Source organism: Amia ocellicauda, chromosome 9 (assembly GCF_036373705.1).
Source record: "Amia ocellicauda isolate fAmiCal2 chromosome 9, fAmiCal2.hap1, whole genome shotgun sequence".
In the NCBI taxonomy this organism is placed as follows: Eukaryota; Metazoa; Chordata; class Actinopteri; order Amiiformes; family Amiidae; genus Amia; species Amia ocellicauda.
In genome coordinates, this window is record NC_089858.1 from 20179323 (window position 1) to 20200742 (window position 21420).

The 21420-nt window shown below is 42.3% G+C and overlaps 2 protein-coding genes and 1 long non-coding RNA gene across 3 annotated transcripts; 1 reads left to right on the plus strand and 2 right to left on the minus strand.

Moving 5' to 3' along the window:
• Window positions 1-5751: 5751 nt before the first annotated feature.
• On the minus strand, window positions 5752-7273 carry LOC136758212 (bcl-2-like protein 1). The gene is made up of 2 exons (XM_066712482.1): window positions 6815-7273; window positions 5752-6702 (listed from the first exon to the last, which is right to left on the minus strand). Exons 1-2 carry the CDS (start codon window positions 7271-7273, stop codon window positions 6538-6540), a joined length of 624 nt encoding a protein of 207 aa, XP_066568579.1. The 3' UTR covers window positions 5752-6537.
• Window positions 7274-8441: 1168 nt separating this feature from the next.
• On the minus strand, window positions 8442-10657 carry LOC136758926 (uncharacterized). Its single transcript, XR_010820000.1, has 3 exons — window positions 10416-10657; window positions 10248-10288; window positions 8442-8992 (listed from the first exon to the last, which is right to left on the minus strand). It is a non-coding gene; the product is annotated as an uncharacterized LOC136758926 (long non-coding RNA).
• Window positions 10658-11428: 771 nt separating this feature from the next.
• On the plus strand, window positions 11429-16322 carry LOC136758927 (protein C19orf12 homolog). The gene is made up of 3 exons (XM_066713687.1): window positions 11429-11562; window positions 14561-14734; window positions 14959-16322. Exons 2-3 carry the CDS (start codon window positions 14575-14577, stop codon window positions 15222-15224), a joined length of 426 nt encoding a protein of 141 aa, XP_066569784.1. The 5' UTR covers window positions 11429-11562; window positions 14561-14574; the 3' UTR covers window positions 15225-16322.
• Window positions 16323-21420: the final 5098 nt, after the last annotated feature.

Sequence of the window (21420 nt, forward strand, 5' to 3'; positions counted from 1 at the left end):
GACGCTATGCAGTGAGACGCACAAACCCACTAAACACTGAGACGCTATGCAGTGAGACGCACAGACCCAATACACACTGAGACGCAATGCAGTGAGACGCACTGAGATGCACACACCAACTACAGTGAGATGCTATGCAGTGAAAGGCACACACCCACTACAGTAAGACGCTATGCAGTGAGACGTACACTCCCACTACACACTGAAATGCACACACCCACTACACACTGAGATGCTATGCAGTAAGATGCACACACCCTCTACACACTGAGACGCTATGCAGTGATACGCACACACCCACTACAGACCGAGACGCTATGCAGTGAGACGCACACACCCTCTACACACTGAGACGCTATGCAGTGATACGCACACACCCACTACAGACCGAGACGCTATGCAGTGAGACGCACACACCCACTACAGTAAGATGCTATGCAGTGAGACGCACACTCCCACTACACACTGAGACGCTATGCAGTGAGACGCACACACCCTCTACACACTGAGACGCTATGCAGTGATACGCACACACCCACTACAGACCGAGACGCTATGCAGTGAGACGCACACACCCACTACAGTAAGATGCTATGCAGTGAGACGCACACTCCCACTACACACTGAGACACTATACAGTGAGACGCACACACCCACTTCAAAATGAAACGCACACACCCACTACACACTGAGACGCTATGCAGTGAGATGCACACACCGACTATACAGTGTGAAGCTATGCAGTAAAACGCACACACCCACTACACACTGAGACGCTATGGAGTGAGATGCAAACACCCACTACACACTGAGACGCTATGGAGTGAGACGCACACACCAACTACACACTGAGACGCACACACCCACTACACACTGAGACGCTATGCAGTGAGACGCACACACCCACAACAAACTGAGACGCTATGCAGTGAGACGCACACACCCACTACACACTGAGACGCTATGCAGTGAGACGCACACACCCACTACACACTGAGACGCTATGCAGTAAGACGCACACACCCACTACAGTGAGACGCTATGCAGTGAGACGCACACACCCACTACACACTGAGACGCTATGCAGTGAGACGCACACACCCACTACACACTGAGACGCTATGCAGTGAGACGCACACACCCACTACACACTGAGACGCTATGCAGTGAGACGCACACACCCACTACACACTGAAACGCACACAGCCACTACACACCGAGACGCTATGCAGTGAGACACACACACCCACTACACACTGAGATGCACACACCCAAGACACACAGACGCTATGCAATGAGACGCACTCACCCACTACACACCGAGACGCTATGCAGTGAGACACACACAACCCCTACACACTGAGACGCACACACCGAATACACACTGAGACGCTTTGCAGTGAGACGCTATACAGTGAGACGCACACATTGAGACGCTATGCACTGAGACGCACATACCCACTAGACACTGAGATGCTATGCAGTGAGACGCACACATTGAGACGCTATGCACTGAGACGCACACACCCACTAGACACTGAGACGCTATGCAGTGAGACGCACACACTCACTACACAGAGACGCCATGCAATGTGACGCACACATGCACAACACACTGAGACGCAATGCAGTGAGATACACACACCCACTACACACTGAGATGCTATGCAGTGAGACGCACGCAACTACTACACACTGAGACGCTATGCAGTGAGACACACACCCCCACTAAACACTGAGACGCAATGCAGTGAGACGCACACACCCACTACACACTGAGATGCTATGCAGTGAGACGCACACACCCACTACACACTGAGATGCTATGCAGTGAGATGCACACAACCACTACACACTGAGACACTATACAGTGAGACGCACACACCCACTACAAAATGAAACGCACACACCCACTACACACTGAGACGCTATGCAGTGAGATGCACACACCGACTACACAGTGTGAAGCTATGCAGTAAGACGCACACGCCCACTACACACTGAGATGCTATGCAGTGAGACGCACAAACCCACTAAACACTGAGACGCTGTGCAATGAGACGCACAAACCCACTAAACACTGAGACGCTATGCAGTGAGACGCACACTCCCACTACACACTGAGACAAGATGCAGTGAGATGCACACACCGACTACACACTGAGATGCTATGCAGTGAGACGCACAAACCCACTACAGACAGAGATGCTATGCAGTGAGACGCACAAACCCACTAAACACTGAGACGCTATGCAGTGAGACGCACAGACCCACAACACACGGAGACACACACATCCACTACACACTGAGACGCTATGCAGTGAGACGCACACACCCAATACACACTGAGACGCAATGCAGTGAGACGCACTGAGATGCACACACCAACTACAGTGAGATGCTATGCAGTGAGACGCACACACCCACTACAAACTGAGACGCTATGTAGTGAGACGCACACAACCACTACACACTGAGACGCACACAACCACTACAAACTTAAACGCTATGCAGTGAGACGCACACACCCACTACACACTGAGATGCTATGCAGTGAGATGCACACAACCACTACACACTGAGACGCTATGCAGTGAGATGCACACACCCACTAAACACTGAGACGCTATGCAGTGAGACACACACACCCACTACACACTGAGATGCACACACCCACTACACACAGACGCTATGCAATGAGACGCACTCACCCACTACACACTGAGGCGCTACGCAGTTAGATGCACACACCCACTACAGTAAGATGCTATGCAGTGAGACGCACACTCCCACTACACACTGAGACACTATACAGTGAGACGCACACACCCACTTCAAAATGAAACGCACACACCCACTACACACTGAGACGCTATGCAGTGAGATGCACACACCGACTATACAGTGTGAAGCTATGCAGTAAGACGCACACACCCACTACACACTGAGATGCTATGCAGTGAGATGCACACAACCACTACACACTGAGACGCTATGCAGTGAGATGCACACACCCACTACACACTGAGAAGCTATGCAGTGAGACGCACACAACCACTACACACTGAGACGCTATGCAGTGAGACGCACACAACCACTACACACTGAGACGCTATGCAGTGAGACGCACACACCCACTACAGACAGAGATGCTATGCAGTGAGACGCACACACCCATTACACACTGAGACGCAATGCAGTGAGACGCACACAACCACTACACACTGAGACGATATGCAGTGAGACGCACACACCCACTACACACTGAGACGCTATGCAGTGAGACACACACACCCACTACACACTGAGATGCACACACCCACTACACACAGACGCTATGCAATGAGACGCACTCACCCACTACACACTGAGGCGCTACGCAGTTAGATGCACACACCCACTACACACTGAGACGCACACACCCACTACAGTAAGATGCTATGCAGTGAGACGCACACTCCCACTACACACTGAGACACTATACAGTGAGACGCACACACCCACTACAAAATGAAACGCACACACCCACTACACACTGAGACGCTATGCAGTGAGATGCACACACCGACTATACAGTGTGAAGCTATGCAGTAAGACGCACACACCCACTACACACTGAGACGCTATGCAATGAGACGCACTCACCCACTACACACTGAGGCGCTACGCAGTTAGATGCACACACCCACTACAGTAAGATGCTATGCAGTGAGACGCACACTCCCACTACACACTGAGACACTATACAGTGAGACGCACACACCCACTACAAAATGAAACGCACACACCCACTACACACTGAGACACTATACAGTGAGACGCACACAACCACTACACACTGAGACGCTATGCAGTGAGACGCACACACCCACTACACACAGAGATGCTATGCAGTGAGATGCACACAACCACTACACACTGAGACACTATACAGTGAGACGCACACACCCACTACAAAATGAAACGCACACACCCACTACACACTGAGACGCTATGCAGTGAGATGCACACACCGACTACACAGTGTGAAGCTATGCAGTAAGACGCACACGCCCACTACACACTGAGATGCTATGCAGTGAGACGCACACTCCCACTACACACTGAGACAAGATGCAGTGAGATGCACACACCGACTACACAGTGTGAAGCTATGCAGTAAGACGCACACACCCACTACACACTGAGACGCTATGCAGTGAGACGCACAAACCCACTAAACACTGAGACGCTATGCAGTGAGACGCACAGACCCACAACACACGGAGACACACACATCCACTACACACTGAGACGCTATGCAGTGAGACGCACACACCCAATACACACTGAGACGCAATGCAGTGAGACGCACTGAGATGCACACACCAACTACAGTGAGATGCTATGCAGTGAGACTCACACACCCACTACAAACTGAGACGCTATGTAGTGAGACGCACACAACCACTACACACTGAGACGCACACAACCACTACAAACTTAGACGCTATGCAGTGAGACGCACACACCCACTACACACTGAGATGCTATGCAGTGAGATGCACACAACCACTACACACTGAGACGCTATGCACTGAGATGCACACACCCACTACACACAGACGCTATGCAATGAGACGCACTCACCCACTACACACTGAGGCGCTACGCAGTTAGATGCACACACCCACTACAGTAAGATGCTATGCAGTGAGACGCACACTCCCACTACACACTGAGACACTATACAGTGAGACGCACACACCCACTTCAAAATGAAACGCACACACCCACTACACACTGAGACGCTATGCAGTGAGATGCACACACCGACTATACAGTGTGAAGCTATGCAGTAAGACGCACACACCCACTACACACTGAGATGCTATGCAGTGAGATGCACACAACCACTACACACTGAGACGCTATGCAGTGAGATGCACACACCCACTACACACTGAGAAGCTATGCAGTGAGACGCACACAACCACTACACACTGAGAAGCTATGCAGTGAGACGCACACAACCACTACACACTGAGACGCTATGCAGTGAGACGCACACAACCACTACACACTGAGACACTATGCAGTGAGACGCACACACCCACTACAGACAGAGATGCTATGCAGTGAGACGCACACACCCATTACACACTGAGACGCAATGCAGTGAGACGCACACAACCACTACACACTGAGACGATATGCAGTGAGACGCACACACCCACTACACACTGAGACGCTATGCAGTGAGACACACACACCCACTACACACTGAGATGCACACACCCACTACACACAGACGCTATGCAATGAGACGCACTCACCCACTACACACTGAGGCGCTACGCAGTTAGATGCACACACCCACTACACACTGAGACGCACACACCCACTACAGTAAGATGCTATGCAGTGAGACGCACACTCCCACTACACACTGAGACACTATACAGTGAGACGCACACACCCACTACAAAATGAAACGCACACACCCACTACACACTGAGACGCTATGCAGTGAGATGCACACACCGACTATACAGTGTGAAGCTATGCAGTAAGACGCACACACCCACTACACACTGAGACGCTATGCAATGAGACGCACTCACCCACTACACACTGAGGCGCTACGCAGTTAGATGCACACACCCACTACAGTAAGATGCTATGCAGTGAGACGCACACTCCCACTACACACTGAGACACTATACAGTGAGACGCACACACCCACTACAAAATGAAACGCACACACCCACTACACACTGAGACACTATACAGTGAGACGCACACACCCACTACAAAATGAAACGCACACACCCACTACACACTGAGAAGCTATGCAGTGAGACGCACACACCCACTACACACTGAGACGCTATGCAGTGAGACGCACACACCCACTAAACACAGAGATGCTATGCAGTGAGACGCACACACCCACTAAACACAGAGATGCTATGCAGTGAGACGCACACACCCAGTACACACTGAGATGCTATGGAGTGAGAAGTACACACCCACATATCACAATGAGACGCTATGCAGTGAGACGCAGACCCACGACACACTGAGATGCTATGCAGTGAGATGCACACAACCACTACACACTGAGACGCTATGCAGTGAGACGCAGACCCATGACACACTGAGACGCTATGCAGTGATACGCACACATCCACTACACACTGAGACGCAGTGCAGTGAGACACACACACCCACCACACACAGACGTTATGCAGTGAGACGCACACAGCCACTACACACTGAAACACTAAGCAGTGAGACGCACACATCCACTACACAGTGTGACGCTATGCGGTGAGACGCACACAGCCACTACACACTGAGACGCTATGCGGTGAGACGCACACAGCATACACAGAGAATATTCATGGGTTACACCACTTGTAACTTGATCAAACCATATGAGCCCTGTTACAGTTTATCAAACACATTTGCGGTGCTGGTAGGCGTGAGTTCTGCATGTGGTTGGGCAGTGTAGTGGGCCTGGCTCATCTGGCCCCTGGCATCTTAGCCCTGACACTACCTACTTGGAGTACTCATCACAGAGTCCCACATCCGTCCAATCAGAAAGCCCACTGCCAGCCCCGTCACCAGAGTCACTCCTCCCAGGATCCACTTCTTGAGACTCGCTTTTGATTTTCTGCGCTCTGCCGCTTCCTCCCCATAGAGGTCTGCAAAGCGGTTCTATTGTTGGGAGGGGAACAAGGTAATGGAGGAATCGATTAGGATTTCGATCATAATATTTACAGACTCCTGGAAATGCAGCCAACACTGCCCCACATCCTGCTCTACTTACCCATCCTCCGTGCCTCCGAATCCAGTGATTCAGGTTGTTGTCCAGCAGGTCGGTCAACAAGTTGACGATGCGGCCAATGGAGGGATTCATCACCTTCTCCGCACTTTCCATGCACAGCAGCCCCGCGATGTCAAACAGCTTCGCAATGCGGGCCCAGCTCACACCGTCGATGAAAAACTCATCCGCGACTGTTTCGAAGATGCGGCAGGGCATGAGATGCGAGGCGTGCAGCTCATACAGCCGGGTGCCGAGCTCCCCCAAGTCATGGATTTCGTCGAACTCGTCGTCGAAATCCAGCAGCGCCTGTAAGACATCGCGGTTGACGCGAACCTCTACCTCTGGCATGGTGGGCTCTGACGCCGCCTCCAGCATCAGCTGTTTCCATGTGCCGTTATTCTGATAGAGTTTACTGAAGATGTACAAGACAACCAGTTCTCTATTGCTGCAGGGCAAGTTCATCTCGATGTGTCCCCTGTGCAGCTCAGAATCAATGACTGAGGAACGCCTTCAACAGCCCCTCCCGCACTGCCACACCTGCGACAACAATGGAGTGACGCTGCAGCGTCGATCTCCTAGACAACGCCGAATCAATGACGTCACAAATAGCCGATGCCGTACACAGAGCAAGGAGAGAGTACGTACAGTGAATATCAACAGCGTACAGCTTTCTTATATTATTAGTATTATTAGGCTTTTTATTAGTAGTACGTTGTTTTAGTATAATCGTTGTCTTGGATTCATAAATCAATGAAAATAATGTACAGCTGTGAACACATTAGGATACAAACTTCCACTATCAATAGTAAAGTACTCATAAGAGTAATCCCAGTGTGTGATAGTGCTACATTTCACATTAAAGGAAAAGTAATGTGTAATTGCCTGTTTCAGGAAGTCATGTTGGAATTGCTGCCATGCTGCGACAATATACACGGGACAAAATGGCCATTCCGAAATGTTGTGCTGTCCAGTTATGGACTCTGAAACCTTGAGTCATACAGAGGCATTGCAAACAGGTTTGATACCAGCAAAACCATCATTTGCACTCATCTACACTATTTCTGTACATTAGTATCTCATTACCTTTCATACAAGATGCACTGGCTAAGAGGTGAAGCCATGCAAGACAATGAAGTTGGCTCAGAATGACTGAGGTCGCACATATCCTTCAGGGGAACCCACAGTTCATTCTATCATGCAACCTACACAAAATCAGAGAACAGCTTACCCACTTTCCCAAGACACGATGACACCCTTCTGTGACAATGGCCATTTAACACCGTTACAATATAAAGTTGTCATCTGCTAGAATGGCGATAGAAAGAGCTTTTGGGTTCCTGAAAAACCTTTTCCGAACACTGAAAAGCTGTCCACAATCAAGAACAGCAATGCAGTCAAGACTTGCTGCACCCTCCATAATATCTGCATGGAGAACGTGGAAAACCTGGAGCTCAGTGAATTCACTGACATGCCTCAGGAACATGTGAATGCGGAACCAGCACATGATCAGGATGGAATTGCCAAGAGAAAGGCAATTGCTACATCTTTATGGACTGTAGGAGAGTACATAATCCCCTGACCTCTGTGTATTACCCTTGTAAAAACGTGTGTGATTAATAAAACTGACATTGTAATATTATATTTTATTCATGAAACAAAGCAATGCAAAATGAATAATTGAGTTAGAAAGAAAAATAACAGCCAACAAAAATAAATAATATCACTGCTTTTCCACGAATACAATTGTTTCTAACAGTTCAATAATTCTGTCCTGTTTTGCAGAGACAGCTTTAATTTTTTCCACTGTGTTCTTCTCCTATCCCTCTGCTCGGCTTTCCAACAGCTTTCTTCCCTCTTTTGCTGTCACCATTAATTGGATGCTATGAGGGTTTCCAGCATCTTGGTCCCTTTTGTAGACTGATCTGCCAATTCAGTCAAATATGTCCCTGCTCTATTTCCACCAGGTATCTTGGCTTTTGCTTTGTGGGACGTGTTGGGGGAGGGAGGCTGGCATCTCAATGGCAGCAGACACAGTCAGGCCTGACGTTGATGGCAGTGGTTGGGAAGAGTCTGTTGAAGGGGCAGTTTGTGGTACAGACACATCTGGGAACAGGTTCGCTGCCACAATGGTCTTTTTAGGGGTAAAGCCATGTGTGTCTTGCAGAGCAGACTACCCATTGCCTGGGAGGAGAATAGGTTACACAATTTATTTATTTTCTTCAGGAAATTGTTATAATTATTAAGCATTTGCGTGACCCCTTTATCCAGCCTGATGTGCAGGGTTATATAAATGTTAGTACAATCTATAAACACACACACACACACACACACACTATACAATGCATCAGTAACAGTATCACACTACAGTGACAAATATGGTAGAGAACAGTTGCATGGTCTGCAAGTAATGTAAACAGTTGTATTTTCCATACAATGTGTGACCTAACTTTGTACTTCTAATCAATTATAATAAAGCCATCATAGCTATCAATTACTTCCCTTCCTTAACCCATGACAAGATAATCAGTACTTAGTTAACTCAAAGTACTCCCATGTCATTTGGGCCTGTCCAGACTCCCTGTGTCTGTCCTTTGCCCTCTTGTAGGTCACAAGGAGACGGTTCAATTTCTCTTGTAGCTTATCAACTGTAGTGACATGTGCATACAGCTGGAACTGATGCAGGATGTCTGTAAACATTTTGGGGCATGGATGATTGTAAATGTCCCATTGACATCTTGCTGACTCAGAAAGTAATATAGGGGTTTGATGGGTTCCTGAAAGAGGGACAGTGAAACAAGTTGACATTTTTAAAGCAATGGTTTTCAGCTATGGTCCTAGTGGATGCCTGTGTCCTCTGGTTTGTGATCCAGCCAAGTTGTTGGTACTAAATTGAATGTTTACCTGAACAATCACCCCCGGGATCTGGAAACAGAATAGATCTTACACAAAGACAGTCACAATATAGTGTTAATGTAATTGCATGTATTGTCTTGACAACTAGGCCCTGCCTATGAGGCATCCACAGATATACAGTGTAACTATCCATTTCATGTGTGCACAGGTTATCACATGTTAAACAAGTCAATGGTTTAAGACAGTTATACCTGTGATGGTAATGTAGCTGCCTTTTGTAGGATCGAGTGAACACATTAATACATCTTACCTCCTATCTTGAGGGACTGTGGGAGTGCAGGTGCTGTGGCACATAAATAGCGATCTGTTCAAACACTGTATATCCAAATTAACCATTCACATGTGCCATTCATGGCAGTTCTTAAAAATCATAGTGCATGTTGAAAACATTCATTTAAAAAGTGCAATATTGCAAAACAAAGATGACCAGGTTGTGCCTGTGGTGCTGGTTCCATCTGGACCCTTTCAGCCTAATAAACAACATTCATGTCTGAACTCTGATTAACAGCAAATATCAACTTACCCTCGCCAAGGGATGCCTTGAGTGTTGTAGCAAACAAACTCCTGGCATACAAGGGGTGTGGAATTAAAAATAGTTATTCAGTTTTGGCACAAGTTAACAGTTAATGGTTACAAACTTAATACACTTACATTTCCTCAAACCCTATGCTCATGACATATTATTGCCTACCTGTTGTCTAATTGGAACGGTTTAATAGTGTAACGTTTTGTAGGCGGCAATGAATCAATTCCACTCCACACTTTCTCAAACAGAGCGGGTTTTGTTTAGGAAAAACACTCAGGATCTGAGTGCTACACCGTTAACAATGTCCCAAGAATGGTGCAAATAGCTTTCCTTAGTTGCAGTTAAAAACTCATAGGCATGCTTGAACCACAACTATGGGGAAAGTACACTACACACTAAAGCGGAAGCAGATCGGAATATCGTGTCAACGTACCAGTTATTTGCAGAGCCTCATGGGAGATGTAGTTCCCCAACAGGGAACTTGTTTTTGAACTTAAGATAATAATATATTTTTGAAGCATATTTTGTTATTTAATTTACGCCAATGAAATTAAACACTCTTAAAGTATTCTTAGAGACAATTATGTGCATTAATTGAAGGCTCTTACATGTACATGTGCGTGCACTGTATGACCTGGGTTCTTTATGATTAAAACAACACACATAATATGTAGATTATTTAATAGAAAATATAGCTCGGGGGAAGTTTCCAACACTTGCAACAATATGATTTAAGACTGTTCCCTCGGGTCACTGGGCATGTAATATGGGGACGTAATGTTCCTCTTTTCGTACAGAATTTAATTGCCCATATAAATCTGTTTCCGCCATAAGTCAAGCCTTTCCCTCGATTCACACAATTAAATTAGAAATGCATAACCGATTTAAACTTTCACACTAGACCTTCTCCTTTTCAAACTGAAACTGCACATTTTTCTTTCATTATCACATTATGATGTGGGCGTCATCTATAAACAAAATATAATTTCCATCACACACACTTACTATTTTGGAAAGAATAGGGCAATGTAAACCAAAGCTATAGACACTTACAAACGTTTTAAAACTATATTTATTTTTTATATATTTTTAAAAATAATTAAGCTTTCACAGAAATAGGAGAGGTCTTGCAATTTATATAGTTTTCCCTTCACAGGAAGTGGACACCGGGCTCTTTTTCCCATGATCCACCGCGACCATGACTGTGTAGTGAAAGTAAGAATACAATAAAACAAGTTTGCGACATTGTAACTCAATCTGATGCTTTTAACAACGTTTTAGAGGAGAACATATTCCTGGTAACACGTGAGCGGTAGGTCACTTTCCTGTACATCCATTTTAGCGTTTAAAATGTGAATGTACATTATTAAGTGTTAAGCTTGATTCCCATAACATGTCAAACAGCAAAGGTTGCTACTACAGATAGGAATAGTGTCTGTCAGGTAACATCCTAGCGCTCAGTTTCAGTTGAAACGCGCATTGTGGGCTGTTAATTTGGGGCGATTTCATCAATAACGAGGATCTGAGTGAACATGCTATATATGTAAAAATATATGGCATATCATATCGAACGGATTATAACTTCATTTATTTATAACCAAACAAGCAATTATAACCTAATTCGAGGAATAAAGTACGTGTTAATCAATTACATATTATCAATTTAAATCATCCGATATACATATACAAATTAATATAAAACATTAACATAAAATAAGCTTTTGTACTATTGACAGCCAATATGCTTTTGTCACCCTAATTTACATAACTTTGCCTCTAGAGGGCAATATTGAAATGTAGCTGAAGAACCCAGAATTATGATTACAAATACAATTTAGGTGTTAAGGTATGCTCTGTGGTAGGTCGCTGTACTTTTGGATGATGCTAATACTGAGGAGTTAAATGTATTATTATTATTATTAATAATATTATTATTATTATTATTATTATTATTATTATTATTATTATTATCCTTTCTTTCACACTCTGTTTCTGATGTTACATATTGTCCTAGCTGTCATTCTGTTGATCAAGCTTTCTGTCTTTCAGAAATTCCTGCTGTACAGCCGCAATCTGCCATATCTTTAAATCTTTGCTGATGTGTTTATTTCTTAAGATAACTAACAGTGCTAGGCGGAATTAGCCATATTAGAATTTAACTTGCTGACTATCGTATGACCCCAATTCTGAAAAAGTGGGACAGTATAGAAAATGCTAATAAAAACAAAGAGGAGTGATTTGTAAATGTACTTTGCCTTGTATTTAAACAAAAAACATATAAAGACAAGGTATTTGATGTTTTACCTAATCAACTGCATAGTTTTTTGAAGGTAAATGTTTATTTTGAAATTGATGCTTGCAACACGTTCCAAAAAAGTTGGAACTGGGGCAATTTAGTACTAATAGCGATGTGACAAGTTGAAATAAGAAGGTGATGTGAAACAGGTGTAATCATAGTATATAAGGAGCTTCCAATAAAGGCCTAGTCGTTCAAGAGCAAGGATGGGTCGATGCTCATCAGTCTGCCAATAGATGTGTCAGCGAACAATCCAACACTTTGAGAACAATATTCCCCAAAGACAAATCGGTAGGATTTTGGGCATTTCACCTTCTACAGTGCACAATATAATTAAAAGATTCAAGGAATCTGGTCAAATCTCGGTGCGTAAAGGGCAAGGCCTAAAACCACTTCTGAATGCGCGTGATCTCCGATTGCTGTCACTGTCTTAAAAACCGTCATGAGTCTGTAATGGATATCCTGACATGGCCTCGGGAATACTTTGGTAAACCTTTGTCAGTCAACACCATTCACCGCTGCATCCACAGATGCAAGTTAAGGCTTTACTATGCAAAGCAGAAGCCATACATCAACAATGTCCAGAAGCACTGCCGACTTCTCTGGGCTCGGTCTCATCTGAGATGGACAGTAGCACAGTGGAATCGTGTTTTGTGGTCTGACAAGTCAACATTTCAAATAGTTTTTGGACAAAACAGCCGTCATGTTCTCCGGGCCAAAGAGGAAAAAGACCATCTGAGTTGTTATCAGCGTCAGGTCCAAAAGCCATGGTCATGGTATGGGGGTGTGTCAGTACCCAGTAACTTGCACATCTGTGAGGGCACCATTAATGCAGAAAGATATGTACACATTTTGGAGCAACATTTGCTGCCATCCTGACGTTGTCTTTTCCAGGGACGTCCCTACATTTTCCAGCAGGACAACACCAAAACACATTCTGCCCGTATTATAAGCACATGGTTGCATAAGCAGAGAGTGTGGGTGCTAGCATGGCCTGCCTGCAGTCCTGACCTGTCTCCCATTGAGAATGTGTGGCATGTTATGAAGCACAAAATAAGGCAACGAAGGCTCCGTACAGTTGCGCAGCTGAAGAAATGCATAATAGATGAATGGGGGGAAATTCTGCTTGCTAAACTTAACCAACTGGTGTCTTCAGTGCCCAAACGCTTAAAAAGTGTTATTAAAAGAAAAGGTGATGTTATACAGTGGTAAACAGTTGACTGTCCCAACTTTTTTGGAGTGTGTTGCAGTCATCAGATTTGAAATTAGTATATATTTTCAAAAATTTAAATTTAAATTCACAAAGTAAAACATAAAATAATGTGTTAATAATGTGTTTTCAATATAGTGCAGGGTGAATTGAATTTTCAAATGACTTTGTTTGTTTTTTGCATTTTCCATACTGTCCCAACTTTTTCGGAATTGGGGTTGTAATAAAAAGAAACTTACTAGTCCACCTTTAATTATCTGCCACCGATATTTTATGAAAAGCCATAACTAATGAAGTGCTTGAAAGAATTGCCTTAAAAATGCACCTGATTGTTTGATTTCCCAATTACACTATCCCAAGCATGCTTGAATAATCAACCTTTCTGATTCCAGTTCATAATGAAAAGCTCTTCAGTAGCCAACACTGTTTATGCAATAGTGATTTACATTGATCTGTTTAGTTTCTCTGTAGATTGATACAGCTGTTTGAAATCTAAATTAAATGAATCTTGTCCTCTCTCACCTATCTTATTGGCATAATGTAATGGTCCTGTAGTATACAGTGATGTTTCACTTTACCTCCCCCTGCTTGTTAGGTCACAAATCCAAGTTAGTAGATCTAGCAGTTTGTCTTGGTATGAGGGATTAGTTGTGTGGCTATGATTAGGTTTCAAAATAGCCGAAACCCCAACCCTATCCATAATTCCAGCCCTTTTTAAAATCTAGTACTGGATGTACAACATGGAGGTAACACAATTTTGCTGTTTCATACTAAGGTTACATTCTCTTGTGATTATCACTTTAGGAAGAAGAATTAAGATGCCTACACTGGTAGATGATGTAATGCGCCTCTGTTGCGAACTCTCCTCTAACCAGCAAATGAAGGCTGCTGTGAAAAATTCTGGGAAAGGGGCAATGATGGCGGGAGCAATAGCATTTGCTGGCGGTTTAATGGGAGGTCCTCCAGGGATTGCTGTTGGTGAGTTGAATTCAATTCTGACAATGGAAATCACAGGTGTTTAGACAACGCCAGTTGATCTTGTATTATGATATCATAATCTCTTAGTAGATCTTATAGCAAAATGATTTTCCCATTCTAGGGTATGATGTTGATTTCTCAAAAACAAGTATCACATTAAATTGAGCAGGCCCAGGACCCTCACTTTAGCTAATGTCCGTGTTCTTGTGTCGTTGATGTCACAGGTGGTGCAGTGGGAGGATTGCTGGGCTGCTGGATGACTAGTGGGCAGTTTAGGCCACTTCCTCAGATCATAATGGAATTGCCCCCTCATCAGCAAGAGAAGCTTTACAATGATGTCATGGCAATCCTTGGTAACTTAAACTGGACCGACCTGGCTCAGCTGACTGCACTGGTTATGGGGAATGCAACACTGAAACAGCAGGTGGCAGCAGCACTTGTCAACTACGTCACACGGGAACTAAGAGCAGAAGTACATTATAGTGACTGATTATAGAAAAGCATAGTTTGTTTTCTATGAAGAACCATATATATATTACTAACTGTGTTCTGCTTTAGCCCTTTGTTGGAAAGCATTCAATTTATGAACTACAAGGTAGAAGAGAAGTGTAATCTCGATAGTGTGTAGCATGATGAACAAAGACTTTAATTAAAAATGCTACACAAGGTATACAAACTGACCAACAATTACAGAAAGTAAGCAACATTGTATCGTTGAATTACCCATTTGATGAATATCAAAAAACAAATGCAAGAATCATGTTCAATGCTATATATATAATCACATAAGTGAATATCTGTTTCAGATATTGTGTCCAAAACAGAATACAATAAAACTGTATATATAGAAACACTGCACTGTGGAAGGAAGGTAAATGGGACACTCCATTGATGTTCAGGCTGTGGTGATTGAGATATTTATTATGTCTAGTTCAGTTTAAAATTGTTAAAAAGAGATGGAATAAAATCTTATACAGTTATAATCACAGAATATTAGAAATTTGGCTTTCTGAAAAAAAATGGCTTTGATAAATCACTGAAAAATATATAACTTAAATGAAAAGCTTAATTGTTAAATACATATAAATACATGTTTAGAAATTAATTCAGAATTTCTTGGATCTCTAAGCTACTGTTTACATATCTTACAATTGTAAAGTGGATTTTCCAAATACCTTCTAGAAAAGGGGGTCTTTTGTATCCTCAGGATAGTCCCCCCCCACAAAAAAACACTCATTCATTGTGGACTGGAGTGGCATTTGTTCAATAATTTAATGTGAAGTTTATATTTGTATTATACATTTTTTTATTTAATTATTTCCAGAATGCTGTGCCATTAAGTCACTATAATAATAGTTGTTGGTAGTGTAACTATATAGATACTTAGTGGAAATACTTAAGTGAAAATACCTGGTAGAAAATACATGAACTTGTGAGGAAATGTATGTCTGTAGGTTTTATTGGAATTTCTAGAAGTGAAGGATTTCTTGTTTGAATACATAAAAAAAAAAAAACATGAATAAAATGATGTTCACATGCCAAAATCTTATACGGGTGCTTTTATCTGATAAATAAAGTAAATAATATATATTTGTGTTTGTCTTAATATGTAGATATATAAGTAGAAACAAACAAAAAATATTTGAACACCCATATATGAACCCTCATGCAATGTTCACATGTTACACAGAATGTCGTTTGATCCATATATATGAAATACTTACATGTTAGTTTCCATTTGTGTCATTTATATCTTGTGTTGTGTGGCTTTTTAACATATTGAGTTCCAGGTTTCAGTTGTGAAAGTTATATTTATATATATATATATATATAAATTCAATCAAGCTTGTTACTACTAAGACAATGAGTTTAACAAAATGCCAAATTACACTTCTGCACTAGAGTCTCAAGCTCGTCCAATCTGAGATTCACTTGCAACCTCAGCAGGCTTTCTACTAATGACTCCTAGTAGTGATAGATTGGACTTATTGTAGTTTGCATTAATTAAAGTCATATTTACTGTAGTTGACTTCAATATGATCATCCAGAATTGTCTGGAAAATCACGCCCACAATCTTGCAACCCTGGTAAACTTAAGGTACTTAAGGTAGGTTTTGCCTGTTTCAATTATTTTCTAAAGCTGAATCATTTTGGTCAATGCATCCTGGTTAGAACACAATACATGCATGAACAACCCCTCCACCACTCTTTGTTTCATTGCTTGCATGCAGCCTGCTCAGAGCTTCCGTCTCTGCACAGGAAGGTGTGGTTCAGCTCGGTGAGACAATCTGCTATTACAAGAAAATCAAATGTGTCCTTTTCACTATTCAGTTTCAGTTGACAAGTCATTATATACATGTCAGGGTTCTATTTGACCTGACCTTTTCTGTGCTTTCCAAGATCACACTGTGCTAACATAACACACAGGTTGAGAAATATCAATATTAAGAATTGGACAAACATAGTGCTCTCTTTTTTGTTAGTTTTAAATGTCATTTCCCCCCACATAACATATCACAGTCACTATCTTGGATCTTTATGTTCAGTCTACTGAAAGAAAAGGGAAAACAAATCTCTATTTATATCCTTCAAGGTGAATACAAACATTTTCATAATGACTGAGTGAATTCACAATGTCCTACAGAAGTGGTGTGCCATATCTGAAAATTGCATAAATGTGTATTGGGTCTGTGAAAAACTTCTGATCAGAGGCTCCTATAATTGGGTCCAGACACCGCCTCTAGACACCTGCTGCTATGAGCTTCCAGAGGTGCTTTCCACGCACTAGATGGCACTGGTGGCTAACTACTGTGTTTGGGGCCAGATTGCATCAAATCTTTCACCAGCCTGCTAATGGAAATCTACAAATCTGTACTCAGTAGCAGCTAAATTGTGTTTGTCAAGATGCTTCTTTCTTTGCACTCAACTAAACCACTATAAAGTACATGTTTGTAGTCCCCTATTAGCAGGATTTTTTTAATCAGACCCTTTATAATATATGACAGCATGTTGATATTGCAACAGCAAATATCACAATTATTCAAATGACCAACATGAGACCTTGGATAACTCACATTAACAAACATAATTATGTCAATACAATATTATTAAAAATATTTGTGTAAAAGAGTACATTTTTTACAAATTTAACGAATTATGTTTTAAGGCTGAGTTGTTCTTCATGTTGAAATTAGTGAAATAAACAGTGATGCATGCCTATGGATATAATGGCACTAAGGGGTTGCTTTTGCTTGGGCCTGCCCTTAGTTCCTGGGGTGGCTGTTTTTGGTTTTGTAGAAGGCACAAAGCTGGAAGCTTTGTTGCCCAGATGAGGAGTGGAGGTTTAAAACCACTTAAGATTATAATGGAAATTTCATAAACCATCACGATGGCACTTAATATTAATTCATATGTTAGACCAGTGGTTCTCAAACTGGGGTGCGCAAATATACATTTGGGAGGCTTACTACAAATGGTCTGTTTTAAATGTTGATCAAATTGAAACTTGACCCACCCACTAATCAAAAAGTATAAAAAATATGGTATTGTGTAGTGTGGTGTACCATGGTTAAAACACGGTACAAATATAATACGGTGACAGTAGTGTGGTATAAAATGGTAAAAATATGGAAAAATGTAGTGTGTTGGTCTTGCAACCTATGTCATTCTCCAGGAGTTTAGTATCTACATGACAACATGCTAAATACTGTCTTTAGGATTCTTAATTTGCATGTGAGAGCATAATCCGTGCTTGCTGTAAGTTATGTATATGTACCTCACAAGCAGTCAAATTACAGTATGTATTTTAGTTATAGTAGTGTATGTAGGCTACAATCTATGTATCTTATGAATCATTCATTAAAATGTAGAGGGCAATGGCATGTTGTAGGGGACAGGGGGCATTTGTAGGGGACTGGAAGCATGTCCTATGGGACATGGGGCATGTAGTATGGGAGCAGGGGATATCTTATGAGACAGCATACATGTTGTAGGGGACAAAAGTACGTTTTCTGGCCGATATAGTATCTAACATATACTTATTATGTTACAAAAACACCACTGGTCTGTGAGTATCTGTTAGTTTATAGTTTACTATATTATACCATGTTTTTACCATGCTACACCACACTACACTGTCATATTATGTCACATTTGTACCATGGTAAACCATACATTGTCATGTATTTTCATCACAGTACACCACACTACAATTTACTCTTGGAGGGGACAAAAGTCCTACCATACATAATAGGCATATACTAAAATACACAATATGCTAATACATATTCAATAATAATTTATGAAAAAGTACTCTCACATGCGAAGTATCTTCACATACTTCACATACCACACAACGTGTGGGTCAAAAGGTTTGATGTATCATATCACAGTTGACAGTGTTATTTATTTAGTTGTTTGTTTATGTATTTATTTACGAATCCCCTAACAAAATGTCTTTAAAAAAATAAAGTGTTTAATAAGTCTCCAAAATTAAAGTGCCAATATACCTGCATTGAATTTCCTGTCAGAACAGCATTCAAGGGATCACATTTTAATAGAACTAATTAAATAGTACTGGCATTTCTTCAAGAAAAAAAAAAAAACTCTAACAAACAAACCAAACTGTTTCCCTGAAACTCGAGGATTATCATGTTTGATGCAAACATTTTGGTATGCAATAATAAAAAGGTGTCAGCACTTCCCTAAAGTTTAAATAATGAGGTTAGGATGACTTTCAACTCACACAGCAAGTGACTTCCACACAACAAAAAGTTCTCACTGATATTAAACGTTCCCACAGTCCCTACTTGTGAGAATCAACCTCTTTCAGAAGAAACCACAGAGGAAGATGAAACTGCCGTGGTTTGGTGGGAGTGTACTCTTACAAGGAAATGACGAGATGACATACAATGCAGACATTGATGAGCAAAGATGACCATTTACATTTTCTTAGCTGGTTTAATTCAGTTAATTCAAGCATGGTCAATGCACTTGGCCCATTGATATGTGCATTCAATGTTTTGGTCCCTTTGGCTAGAAAATAAGCTGTTATTGTAGCAAAGAAAGTAAACAAAGTCTACAAAATTAACTATTCAGGACTGTATCAATTTAAATCCAGACAATTACAGAAATTACAGAAAAAACTGAAATTATTATTGAAAAATCACATTTTTGTAACAGAATATACACAATATATAAAATGGTTTGATGCTTAATGCTGGATAGTTTTCTAGAATATTTAATCTGTTTACCATTGTGCATATCACAAAATCCCATAAGGTTGTTGCTTTTAAACTCTGCAAAGAGATAAGGTACCCATCTATTAGCATACTGTAAGTTGGGGAGGTTGATCGAAATGCACGTGTACCTCGAAGTTCTGTTGGATTTTAAATGAAATATAACAAAGTGAAAAAATTTATTTGAATAACAAAGTAAAAAAAAAAAACAATACAAAACAAGTTCTTCAGGAAACGTCTGAAGTTACAGCTGACAAAAAATCCACAGGAGTAACAACTATACACTCACCTAAAGGATTATTAGGAACACCATACTAATACTGTGTTTGACCCCCTTTCGCCTTCAGAACTGCCTTAATTCTACGTGGCATTGATTCAACAAGGTGCTGAAAGCATTCTTTAGAAATGTTGGCCCATATTGATAGGATAGCATCTTGCAGTTGATGGAGATTTGTGGGATGCACATCCAGGGCACGAAGCTCCCGTTCCACCACATCCCAAAGATGCTCTATTGGGTTGAGATCTGGTGACTGTGGGGGCCAGTTTAGTACAGTGAACTCATTGTCATGTTCAAGAAACCAATTTGAAATGATTCGACCTTTGTGACATGGTGCATTATCCTGCTGGAAGTAGCCATCAGAGGATGGGTACATGGTGGTCATAAAGGGATGGACATGGTCAGAAACAATGCTCAGGTAGGCCGTGGCATTTAAACGATGCCCAATTGGCACTAAGGGGCCTAAAGTGTGCCAAGAAAACGTCCCCCACACCATTACACCACCACCACCAGCCTGCACAGTGGTAACAAGGCATGATGGATCCATGTTCTCATTCTGTTTACGCCAAATTCTGACTCTACCATCTGAATGTCTCAACAGAAATCGAGACTCATCAGACCAGGCAACATTTTTCCAGTCTTCAACTGTCCAATTTTGGTGAGCTTGTGCAAATTGTAGCCTCTTTTTCCTATTTGTAGTGGAGATGAGTGGTACCCGGTGGGGTCTTCTGCTGTTGTAGCCCATCCGCCTCAAGGTTGTACGTGTTGTGGCTTCACAAATGCTTTGCTGCATACCTCGGTTGTAACGAGTGGTTATTTCAGTCAAAGTTGCTCTTCTATCAACTTGAATCAGTCGGCCCATTCTCCTCTGACCTCTAGCATCAACAAGGCATTTTCGCCCACAGGACTGCCGCATACTGGATGTTTTTCCCTTTTCACACCATTCTTTGTAAACCCTAGAAATGGTTGTGCGTGAAAATCCCAGTAACTGAGCAGATTGTGAAATACTCAGACCGGCCCGTCTGGCACCAACAACCATGCCACGCTCAAAATTGCTTAAATCACCTTTCTTTCCCATTCAGACATTCAGTTTGGAGTTCAGGAGATTGTCTTGACCAGGACCACACCCCTAAATGCATTGAAGCAACTGCCATGTGATTGGTTGGTTAGAT